General features: G+C 42.2%; 1 protein-coding gene across 5 annotated transcripts in view; it reads right to left on the bottom strand.

Moving 5' to 3' along the window:
• Papola (poly(A) polymerase alpha) overlaps nt 1–12591 on the bottom strand; it is a 64857-nt gene extending 52266 nt beyond the window's left edge. For 2 of the 5 annotated variants that reach the window (XM_063241175.1, XM_063241178.1), the window contains exons 1-2: nt 12387–12583; nt 296–319 (exon numbers count right to left, since the gene is read on the bottom strand). In XM_063241175.1, the coding sequence (XP_063097245.1) occupies nt 296–319; nt 12387–12394 (32 nt within the window). In that variant the 5' untranslated portion in view covers nt 12395–12583. Of the gene's footprint in view, nt 1–295; nt 320–12386 lie in introns of all 5 variants that reach the window. The other 3 variants (XM_063241179.1, XM_063241174.1, XM_063241176.1) reach the window with 3 other exon arrangements.
• Between the last annotated feature and the right edge of the window lie 67 nt (nt 12592–12658).

Here is a 12658-nt window from a genome sequence, read left to right on the forward strand (position 1 = left end):
GTGAAGTTCCAGTAAACCCAGCATTTCAGAGACTGTGGCAGGATATCCGTGAGGCTAGTCTGGACTACACAATGAGTTCAAGACCAGGCTGATCAGTAAGCAAGACCCTGTCCCAAAATCAATCAATCAATCAATCAATCAATCTATCTATCAATCACTTAAACTTCCACAAGAGATATAAAAACAATGAGAGGAGAAACAAAATGAGAAAAGCTGCAGTATGACTTATTAAAATGCCTTAAACACACATTCACAGTCAAGAGCATGTGTGAGAGCTGGGTATGGTCACACTCACCTGTAACCCCAGCAGTCTGAGAGGCTGTGAGAAAAGGATCACAAGTTTCAGTCCAGCTGAGGCAACTTAGTGACTCGGCAAGATCCTTCTCGAAAAACAGGCTGGGATGTAGCTCAGTGCAAAGGCCCAGATTCAATCCCCGCTAGCAATAAATGAATAAATGAACAAGTAGAAGGGGGAGGAGGAGGGAAACGTGTGAAGCTCAGTGGCAGAGCAGCTACCTAGCATGCACAAGCCCTGGAGCCCAATCCCCAGTACTACAAGATACACAGAAACCCACAGACAGGGATAAAGGTGTACACAGTTTAGTGGTGCAGTGTTTGTGTTTGTGTAGCTGCTCAAGTCCCGTAGCCCAAAACCAGTCAACTGAACAAGGACGACACACATGTGCTTTTCCTCAGCACCTGGTTCCTCTTCATCTCATGGACATGTGCTTATATCTAGGGTACTGCCTGAATAGTTAAAAGAGTAAAACTAGTGGCCAGCCAGTTCTATCTACTGGTCTTTCTATTAAAAACTAACATTATTATTCTTAATTTCTTGCTATTTTATATCTGTATCCTTATTCTTCCTTTGTACCTATGTCTGATATGAATATTCTGTTGTTTTAAATTTATCTTTCTCCCCCTCAATCAGGGTCTGCTATGTAGCCCAGGCTAGCCTCAAACTTGCAACAATCCTCCTGCCTCAGCCTACTTGTTGGGATTACAACACAATGAGTTCAAGGCATGCACCTCTACACCCAGCTGTTTTTAATATACGACTAAAGTACTCAATCCTTTCTGTATCAGAATAAGATACCAATGTAACTACACATATGAATCCTGTTCCCTTCCAAAGTCACAAGATAGCCAAACACACACACACACACACACACACACACACACACACACACAACTGCAGAATCTTTTTCTCCTTAGAATATGGAAAATATTTCATCAAAGCTATGTTTTACTAAATTCATCTTTGGAAATACCATTTCTGAACCCACACTTGTGTTCTTTCTGGCCACTGAGGTCCACTATCCACACTACCACCAACCTTAGCTTCCAAAACCCTAGCCTCCTACAAGCTGTAATCTCTGCTCTCTCCTTACAAAGGCTAATCTCAAAGGCCAGGAAAGAGAAAGCAGGATCTAGAAGACTGAGGCAGGGCTACAAACTGGAGCCCTACCTGGGTGACTTGTCTTAAAAAGAAGCAAAAACGTGTTTCACGATACAGTGCACCCTCCATGCATCCATCCATGCATCCCAAACACCAAAAACTAAATCAAAAGGCAACTATCATCGAATTTTGCAGGGCATGATGGCATGTGCCTGTAATCCTAGCACTCAGGAGACTAAAGCACTATGATCACCAGGAGTTTGAGGCCAGCCTCTGAGTTCAAGGACAGTCTCAACTGCATAGGGACACTTTGTCTCAACAAAAACACAAGTTTTTAAACACACGTATCAACTTTATGTCAAGCAATCTATCTTACAAAGCTACATTACTGGAATGTGCCAGCTGTGGTGACACATGCCTATAATCCCAGATTCAAGCAGGAGGACTTTACATTTCAGGCCAGCCTGGGCTATATAACAGAGTTCAAGGGTGGCCGTACTACCTAGGTAGAGACCATGAAACTCTATCTCAGAAGAGAACCCACTCCAAAAGCTGGGTGTGGTGGCACAGATCTATAATTCCAGCACTCCAGCAGGCTGAGGCTGAAAGATCTTAAGTTTGAGCCAGCCTAGGCAATTTGAAGAGATCCTGTCTCAAAAATAAGTATGGGCTGGCGATGTAGCTCAGAGAAAAGGCCCTAGGCTCAGACCCCCAGTAACTATTATTAAAACAAACACACCATAGGATAAGACTCCCAAATAAAAGAAAGACGTAAAGTTAGAAGGCTAGTCTCTTTAACCCACAGCACACAACTTTTAAAACATAAAATACTAAGGGAAGTAGGCATGGGGACACACAACAATAATCCTGCCACTAGGGAGACTAAGGCAAGAGGATCACTACAAGTCCAAGGCCAGCGTGAACTACTGAGACTGTCTACATAAAAATCCAAATTTTCAGTCAGAGGTAAGGAGATGAAAAGGGCAAACTATGGGACCCAATTTCTATACGATAAGCTCGAAGCAACATATACTCCAGCGCAACTCCTAAAAGCTGGGGCATGTTTGGTATCTTTTCATTAACAGAGTCTGTCTTGACCCCACAGTCCTGGAATCTGACCCTTGTGACGGGAATAACACAGAAAGATATTCCAGGCTGGCCGCAAGAACTCACATGCAATACAGTGAAACAAACTGGAAACCACATAATCAATCAATCATATCAATCTATGACAAATCATGCCTATAAAGTAATAGTATGCCATATAAAAATAAGGCATCAAGTACAAGTAGTAGCCATGAAAAAATGTCCAGGATATATCAGGAGAAAGAAAAATCCTACAGAATATAATTATGATTATAGTTGGCATTCACTGAATTTCAACATAAAGCTAGGTGATTTGTCAAATACTGTGCACTGTTTCCAATTATTGTAACAACTCCATGATTAAAATGCTTCCATTTTACAGATGAACAAATAGAGAACAGCAGGCCTATGAATCCAGGCATCTGACTCCAGAATCTGCAATCATAAGCACTATACTGTACTTCTTGTATCTAGTCTTTTTCCCCCCTTGAGAACAAGGTTCTGCTACATAATAAGGGTGGCCTTGAACTTTGTAGCTCAGCCTTCCATGTGCTGGGATTACAGGCATGCATCACCATGCCCAGAGCAAGCTTTCTGTTTTCCTAAAAAGCTAACTGCATAACGACACCACCAAAAACAGAGAAGGGTAAATTATACTGTACATTGTATAAACTTTTAAAAACTTGTTTTATTTTTGTTTGTGTGTATATTCTGAGAAAGGGTCTATGTACCTCAGGATGGTTTGGCCCCCAAAATCTCTCTGCCTCAGCCTGGGATTACAGGTGTCAGTCACCATCATGCCTAGCTCTAATTTGTTAAACTACTTTTAAAGGTAAATATTAACGATAAAACAAAAATTAAAAAGCCATCTAATTGTATTTATACACCATTAAATTAAAAAAGAGTTAATAAGTTAAATTCCCTGGCAGCCAGGGACAACAAACAATCTGTTTAAAAATCCAGGGGCCTGAGGCTACGGCTCAACTGTAGAGGCCTAGCACACATAAGGCCTTGGAATGATCTCCAGCACCATAGAAAATAAAAACAAAAAGAAACTGAGTTTAGGTTAATAAAAACAGTATTTTAAGAGCCAGGCATAGTGGTTCTGGGCTATACTCTGAACTACACAGTCAGGCCTTTGTGAACTACAAGAGGGACAATAGAGGGTACACGGCTGGAGAGGTAGGGAAGCAGGAGGGCAAAGAAACAGCACCACTGTAAAGAGGTGAAATAATTTTACTGAAATATCCAGTGCAGCATTCTACAATTAGAAACAATAAAAACAAGCCAAGCTTGGTGGTATATGCCTGTAATCCCACCACAGAGAGAAGCTGAGGCAGGAAAAGCATAAACTAGACACCTCTGCAATTTACATCTTTACAAGAAAAAGAAAAAAAGACTGCAGTTGCACCTCAGCGGTAGAGCACCTCCAGATTTGATCCCTAGAACCATTTTAGAAAAAAACAGTAAACACAGCTAGGTATCTTGGTACACACGTGTCACCTCAGCCACCCTGGAGGCTGAGGCAGGTTCTAGGCCAGTCTGGGAAATTTAGGAAGATACTATAAAGGAACGAAAATGCAAGAGGAAAAGGGAGAAGGGAAAGGAGAAAAAAAAAAGGCAGGCAGGCAGGCAGGAATGAATGAATGAATGATTGAATGAATGAATTCCTCCCTGACATGATGAAGTCTGCCTGTAATCCCAGCACTCCTGTGACGCTGAAGTTCCAGCCCACCATGGATAACTTAAGGATTCAGGAAGATTCTGTGTAAAGAGAAAGGGGGTGGGGAGGTATTTCTCAGGACCTACCAGTACAAAAGCCCTGGGCTCCACCTCCAGTACCACAGAAGCAGAAAAATTCCAAAGCTTGGTATAGTGTACACCTGTAGCCCCAGCTTTTGGGAAGTGGAGGTGGGAGGATGACTTGAGCAACACAGTAGGACCTCGTCCTAAGAGGGAAAGACGAAAGGGAAATAGGGAAAAGTGGAAGGCAAAGAGAAACAGACACAGTAAAACCTAAAGCAAATCTTGTTTTATTTGCTGCTCCAAGAACTCTGCTCATCCATCCAATTTTCTTAATAGCACCTTTTTCACTTACTTGTCAAAACAGTACAGTATTCATTTGGTTAAATACGTGCGTATGAAAGACAATGCTAACATTAGAAATGCATGTAAGATAAGTTTAAGACTCTGTTCTCCGTGACAATCTAAAATTCAGTCTGGAGTTTGGATCCTTAAACCTTATGCACAAAGCAGAAAGTTAAAAAAAAAATAAACGGAATCATGATTATGCACAGGGGAAGTCACACAAAGGACAACATATTTCCATGGGGTTCGTTCCCAACAGTTAATACTTTTAAATACTTTATATCCCAATTTACACAAAAACTCTTGACTATGAATCTCTGCCTCTTCATACTGGGCATGTGAAATAAGTTGTGGTCTGTACTATTTCAACAGGATCAACTGCCTAAAATCTAATAACTAATATCCAATAGAAAATACTTTTCTGTAAGGTTAGAACTGAAAGCCTAACTTCACAAATGTCCTTTGGAAGTGATCAAGAAATTTAAAATAACATTTACAAAGTCCAAGTTTATTTGCTATTTATCCTTGAACATATCATGTCCATTCAGATGAAGCAGGGAAAAAGTACTCCGACATAAAAGGGACCACAGATTGTGCTCAAGTATCTCAATATACACTAAGTTTTGCAGAAATATAATGCAGTGTTTCACAAGGTATTTAGCATAAGATTGTAGCTTAGAGGCAAGCATATAACCAAACTAACTTATTTGCTTTGCTCATTAAGAAATTACTCCAGGCCAGGGGTTTAGCTCAGTGGCATAAGTGCCTGCTTGGCAAACTCGAGGTCCTGAGTTCAATCCACAGCACCAAAAAAAAAAAAAAAGTACACTTTAAAAAAAAGAAATTACTCTAAGAATGGCTAACTGATCAATCACCACTAAGTGATTACTAAGTGGTACTAAGTATATTCAGAACACAGCTGTATTTCTTAAAAATGTATCATAGGGAAACCACCCAGCCAGTACTCAGTAAGCAGCAGCAGAGGCTCAACACAGATGATGTAATAGTTTATATATACTCAAGGAGAACAAAGAATGATAAAGCTCAAATTTAAATTGCGAACTCAAGGTTGGTTGTAGAAGGGAAAGGGTACCTGTCACTCAGTTACCACAACTGTCAGGTTCCTTTTCTTCCTTTCCTAAGGGCATCATGTACAAGTGTCCTTTTGCCTTCTCCTCCCTGACTGGCTGAAGGAAGACAAAGAACAATCCAACTGTAGCACTCCTACATCGACTTGTCAAGTACCACTTACCTACTTCAGGAAATACAAAGAACTTCAAAAAAGTATTGAAGTACTTTAACTCTAGGTATTGGAGTTTCCCTCGGTACTGACACAGAATTGAGGACCTTTCCACTGAGCTGTGTGTGCAACCCTTTTTGGTACTTTTTTTTTTTTAACCATTTTTTTGAGACAGGGTCAAGCTGGTCTTGAACTCACTGTACTACTCAAATTTGTGGCAATCCTTCTGCCTCAGCCTGGGATTACAGGCATGGGCCACCACACCCAGCTTTTTATTTTGAGACACTCTAAACTGCTAACGCCTCCCAGAGTACTGGGGTTACAAGCATGCACCACCAAACCCAGGTCTAAGAAATATGATTTCTAATAATCAAAGTAACTATAACGCTTTTTGAGACAATGTATGCTGGGGGTCGAAGCCAGGACCTGACCCATACAAGAAAGCACTCTACCCCCAGGCTATATTTCTAGTCAATGTTATTTTTTAGTGTCTTGCTAAATGACCCAAGCAAACCTTGGTATTATGGTCCTCCCTGCACGGCCTCCTAAGTAGCTGTACTGCTAACATGCACCACTATGCTGGGCAATACTAGTCTTAACCTAAAACTCATGAAATTGGGGCTGGGGATTTAGCTCAGTGATATAAGCGCCTGCCTGGCAAGCATGAGGTCATCAATTCAATCCCCGCCCGGTACCCTCCCCCCAAAAAACTCATGAAATACAGTAAGTTGGTTTCTAGATGAAATACAGACAGAAATACAATGTGAGATCCAATTGTGACAGAAGAAAAGGTACATAACACAACTGTATTTTTTTCTTTCCCAAATCCTTTTATTTTCACAAATAAGAGCATTATGATGCATGCTTACAACCTCAAATCCGTAAGTGGTTTTAAGTATCAACACACAATCGCTAAAAATACCTATTAAAAGCCAGGTACTAGGGAATACACCTACAGTCACAGCTTTGCAGAAGGCTGAGGCAGGAGGATCCTTGTGTCCAAGAGTTCAGAGCCAGGCTGCGCATCACTGTGATGCTGGGCATCACTTAGTGGCGGGGGAAGGAGGTGTAGAGAAGATGGAAGGAGTCAGCACTGTGGCTCATGCCCGTAATACCAGTACTAGGGAAGCTGAGGCAGAAGGTGGCAAATGCAAGGCCAGCCCAGGCAACTCAGGGGTCTTTGTCTCAAATTTTTAAACAGACTAGGATTATAGTACAGTGCCTGACCGTATGTATAAGTGAGGTCCTGAGAATATCTAATATCCTCGGTATATCATACACTACAAGTACAATGCAGGGTGTTACTACTAAATAATTTGAGATTTAAATGTCTTAACAAAAAAACACACTGAGCTAGATTTAGTGGCGCATGCCACTCTGGAAAGCTCAAGCAAAAAGATTACATGTTCAAACCCAGCCTGGGCAATTTAGTGACGGAGGGAGACCCTACTTTAAAGTAAGATACAAAAAGGGTTGCGGACACAGCTCAAGGTGAAGGACTTGGGCTCAATATAGAGGGAAGACAAAAAGAAAAAAGAGCCAAGCATGGTGGCACACATCTACAATCCTAGGACTTGGGAGGCTGAAGCAAGAAGATTGCTGCAAGTTCAAGGCTAGCCCGAGCTAACTAGTGAGCTCAAGACCAGTCTGAATTATGCTACAAGACTATGTCTCAAAATTCAACAGAAAACTTCAGATTGAAAATTAACTTTTTTGTTGCCCAGGCTAATCTTGAACTTGCAGGCTCAAGTAATCCTCTAGCTTCAATCACGTAAGTACTGGGATACTATAATCCATAATTTAATTCTTATATGATGTATAAACAGATTCTATCTGAACTAATCAACATGGTTCCCAATAGGGTCCACTGGAAATAGGATAAAGTACTATACTAGCATGAGAATGAAATACACAATCAAGAGCTAATTTAAGCACTGATGTAGGACACCTTTAAAACCTTGGTCAAGGGGCTACTTGGAACCTGAAGTTAACCAGTTTGAAAGACAGCCAATACCTCCTGTGATTTGCTTCACTGTAACCCATAAGCTCAGACTGTCCAATTATTTAAAAAACAGTGAATGTACAGAGTAAGACATAAGAAGTGAAAAATAACTGAAAATCTAATGGCCTCATTTCATCACTAATTTTTATAAACTCGCCTAAATGCAAATGAAGATAAAATTTAACTGAAATGTTAACTTAAAGTTGCCTTAGTTAGAAAAAACAGAATGTTTAATAAGTCAAAACATTTTAAATTATCAAACTGGGCAGCAAGGGGTTCCCAGAGATCAGGAAATAGGACTTAAAATAGGCTCATATACACAATTCTGCTATTTTACCATCTCCTCTCTCAAATTCTATATAAAAAAAAAATCATGCATGAACAGTCAGCCAAGTGTGGTGGTACAGCACTTTCAAAACCAAACTGGAGCCAGGCGTGGTGGCTCACGCCTGTAATACCAGCACTTGGAAGGCTGAGAGACAGGAGGATCATTGCAAGTTCGAGACCAGTCTAGGCTACAAAGTGAGCTCAAGGCCATCCTGAACTGCACAGAGAGACCCTGTCTCAAAAAGCCAAAAACCCCCACCAAGCCAGGAGGACTACAAGTTCAAGACCAGCCAGGACAACTTAATGAGACCTTGTCTAAAATTTTTAAAAGGTTGAAGATGCAGCTCAGTGTAAAGGTTCTGAGTTCAAACTTCCAGTGCTAAAGGGAAGAAAAAAAAGGTATGAACTGAAATCATGCTTGAAACACAACATTCCAAACACAGATGCCATTTACTAAGCTTCCTGCAATTCACTACAAAATCTCCAAAGCTTACAATCTGACAAATTCTCCAAACTCTGGAATCCGCCTAGATGCAATCAACAGATGAATGCGTAAAATGTGGTGTGTGTGTGTGTGTGTGTGTGTGTGTGTATGGAATTGAGTATTATTCCGAACAAAATGTTGTTTGTAGAAAAATGGATGGAACTGAAGATCATCATATTAAAATAAGCCAGACTCAATAAGACAACTATCAACCTGAAGTGGTGGCTCAAGCTTATAATCCCTGCATTAGGGGAAGCTAAGGCAGAAGGATTTGTGAGTTCTAAACCAGCCTGGAGGTACTTAATGAGTTCTCAAGGCCAGCCTAGGAAGACCCTGCCTCAAAACATAAAATGAATGAATCGATACCAATGACAACTCTTTTTCTCCTCAAAGATCCACAGATCTCATTGTGAGAACCATTATTACTTAGCATTATCATCAACCAGGAGTTCCCAGTTCCACCTTTTATGACTATCACCAACAAAAATCCCCTCTCTTCCAATAGTCTTCACAAGTATTTGGGAGGAAAGCTACTGGACTCCTGTAAGTCTTCTTAAATATCTCTTCCACTAACTTCAACAATATTATCCGAATACGGACAGCACAAATGCTAAGTCACTGATACTGGTTATTCTCCTTTATAATCTTAAGTGTAATAGCCAGAACTGAACTAATGCAAATAATGATCTGACCAACACAGAGCTGGGCAGGAATACAATGTAATTTCCATATTTTGTCTTAATGCACTGATTCTCAACCAAAAGATTTTGTAACATGGGATATGCCTGGAAAATCTGGAAATGACATGGGAGGTTCCCAGAATCTAGTAACACAGTATGGGGATCTGTTAAACACCCCTCTGAATATGGGACAGCACCCTGAAAGCATTTAGCTGGCCTAAATATCAACAGTATTTATTTAGGTAAGGATATTAACGGATACTCAGACTATCAAAACTTTTCAAAGTTTCACCACCATGAAACTTTCAAACTTCGAAAGTTTGTACTTTGAAAACTGCTATCACCCAAATCATGTATTTAAAGAAAATATATAGACACTTGATCACAATGTTTTGCAATGACTTAATCCACTCTCATACAAGATCCACTACCCAATCTCACTCATCCAAATTTGACACAGCAAAACTAGAAGTACACATGGCTAGGAAATGTGCTGGAGCTGTAATTCCGGTAGAACACTTGCAAGGCCCTGGACTCAATCTCTGGCACACAAAGTATTAAATAAAAAGAAAAAGTAAATCACAATTCAACGTTCATATCAAAGAAACAAACTTCATGACAAGATGACATCAAAACATGAAAGACAAAGAAAGTGAGCTCAGATGCTGTGCAGTGGTCAAGCCTGTGCTTAACATTCTGAGTGAGTTCAACCCAAAGGATCCCAGGAAAAGAATTTAAAGAGAAGCAAATTAATGAGGAAGACAACCAATGTTCTTCATCAGTCTAACTTTTCTACTATTTTAAAACCTTACAGTATATTTATGGTTAGAAAGGGGAGACAGAATTAATGGAAAACTGGCTACACAGTAAAAACCTCAATAAATACATAGGAAAGGTGGTATCTCTGTGGGAATCTATCACTCTTCCATTGTATACCTCTGAACTAACTCCCAAGGAATCTGAAGCATTCTCTGTAATGAAAGTGTGAGGACCATGCCCATCTTCTCTATATCAGTTCAACTTTAGTACGTGTATTGGTAAATATAATGGAAATTTATACCTTTCTCCCCAAAGTTGGAAAAAAACTGGTTTAAGAATACTTTTAGTTCCATAAAAAAAAAAGTAAGAATTTTTAATATTACTTCCTCACTAAAGCCTTTTCTTCCTTTTCCATCGTGGTTTTTCTGTCTTCTTGAGACACAGTCTCACTGTAGTTCTGGCTGGCCAGAGCTCACGGTGATTCTCCTGTCTCAGTCAGTCTCCAAAATGCTGGGACTGCGGACGTGGGCCACCTCACCTGGCTCAGCTTTTCTTTACAATGTTCATTTCCTGTCATTTTTAACGCTGACATGATTATAAGAAATCTCTTTACAAAAACGGGAATAAAGTGAGTGAAGACAGCACGGTGGTGCAAGCACTTGGGAGACTGAGGTATGAGGATGGCTGTACAGGTTCAAGGCCAGCCTGGGCTACATATTGAGACCCTGTGTCAAAAAGCCACTTACCCCTAAAGTGAATCAAGACAAAGTCATCACATGTCATTACTTTAATCAAATATTTAAACTGAACAAAGATGGGAGCAGTGGGCTTTGAACCAGGGTCTCAACGCACCTGGCAAACGGTCTACTGCTGAACTATGTAACCCCACTCCTAAACACGTAGGTTTATTTGAATTACTACTGAAAATACCACAAAGTCTTTAGATTTGTTCTCCTAGTGCTTCTTTCCACCATTCCATGATTGGATAAATCAACCCTGCAGATTTTAAACCTCCCTCTATACGGCAACTAATTAAGCTAAGAAAAGTTTTCATTACACAAATAATAAACTGGCAGGCTTGTAAACAAAATGTCTGGGATGAGTGAGCGAGCTAAGGTATGAGAAAGGATTAAATCACGAAACCCATTTTTAATTATACAAAACTTGACATACATCATTAGACTCATGTCAAAAGTCTCATCTGTGAGGAAACATACAAATATGTCATATTATTATCAGTTATATTTGCAAGAAAGAAACTTTAAAAGCATAGACTTCTTGACAGTTTACTAAATTAGTTATCTATAAATCATAAAACCATCTTGCGTTCAACCAAAAGTATTGGTAATAATGCTTCCTTTTACGACTACAAAGATTGGGGGAAACAAAACCTCGGTGCTTTTCGGAAAAGGGAACTGTCACATTTCAATTTTCAAAGATGAAAGAAATGCAGTCTCCCAGTTTAGGCCTCCACACTGCAGAATTTAAGGTAGCTAAAAGCTGTAACCAATTTTTTGATCCTACCACTGAGTTCTCAAAGTAACATCTCATTCTTACAGATGGGAGAGAGAGAAGCAAACTCTTCAAAAGTCCTCCTAATGGTAAGAGTGTATGACGCCGACCTGTCGGGCTTAGCCAGCATTAGTCCACAAAACACACTAGAGATAGAGAAGGACGCGGAATGAAACCCGGCCACCCCATCAAAGCCAGACACGGAGCGCGACACCTAACGTGACTCCTTTCCGAGGAGGGACCCCGGGGAGGGCTGCGGTCGACGGGGGCCGAGGCGGAACCCAACGAACCAGACTCAAGACTCAAAACTGGGCTGCCTACTGGTGCTGAAGCCCATTCGGCTAGGGAAGCGGAAGTGGGGAGGCTCCGCACACGACAGGAGCATCCCGAAAACCGGCAGGACACAGACCGCGGGGGAGCCCCGCGCCGGGCCCTGAGGCGGGCGGGCGAGCGCCAGCCCGGTGCGGAACCCACGAGGCGCTGGGCCTGCGTCCTCGCCGCCGGGTTCTGCTTAGCCTCGGGGTACTCTGGCTTTTGTGTTTTGCTTTCCCACCAGCCGGAGACGCGGGAGTAACCGCGCTGGAGGATGCCGAGCCCTTCCGGAAGGGGAAGCCCCCGGCCCGACGGCTGCCGACCGGCCAGGAAAGGGTGAGGGACGCGAGCACCGACGCAGAGAGGTCTGAAGGGCCGCCGTCCCGCCCGCCGCCCCATCGGCGAGCGCCCCGCTCGCGCGCCACCCCTCCCCCTCCCCCGACGCCCCCCCAAGGCCCAGCCGGCGTGCGAGAGAAAACAGAACACAAATCACTCACAACGGCATCGTCTCCGGCGCCGGCACCGCCTAATCACTTCCCCCCCGCAACCGCTGCCGCCGCCGCTGCCGCCCTGGGCATGATCCACTGAGGCGGGAGGGAGGGGGAGCCTGCCTCAGCCGTGGGTCCAACCCCACTCCCGCGCCCGCTCCCGCCGCTTTAAGCGCTTCTCCTCCTTCCCCTTCGTCCTAACATGGCGCCCGTGCGCTACCACAGCAACGTTCTAGAACCGCTGACGTCACCACGCACGCTGTGCGCGCGCCTGCGCATCA

This window comes from Cavia porcellus, unplaced genomic scaffold (genome assembly GCF_034190915.1).
Source record: "Cavia porcellus strain 051 isolate PalLab524CR breed Dunkin Hartley unplaced genomic scaffold, mCavPor4.1 scaffold_31, whole genome shotgun sequence".
NCBI classification, from domain to species: domain Eukaryota; kingdom Metazoa; phylum Chordata; class Mammalia; order Rodentia; family Caviidae; genus Cavia; species Cavia porcellus.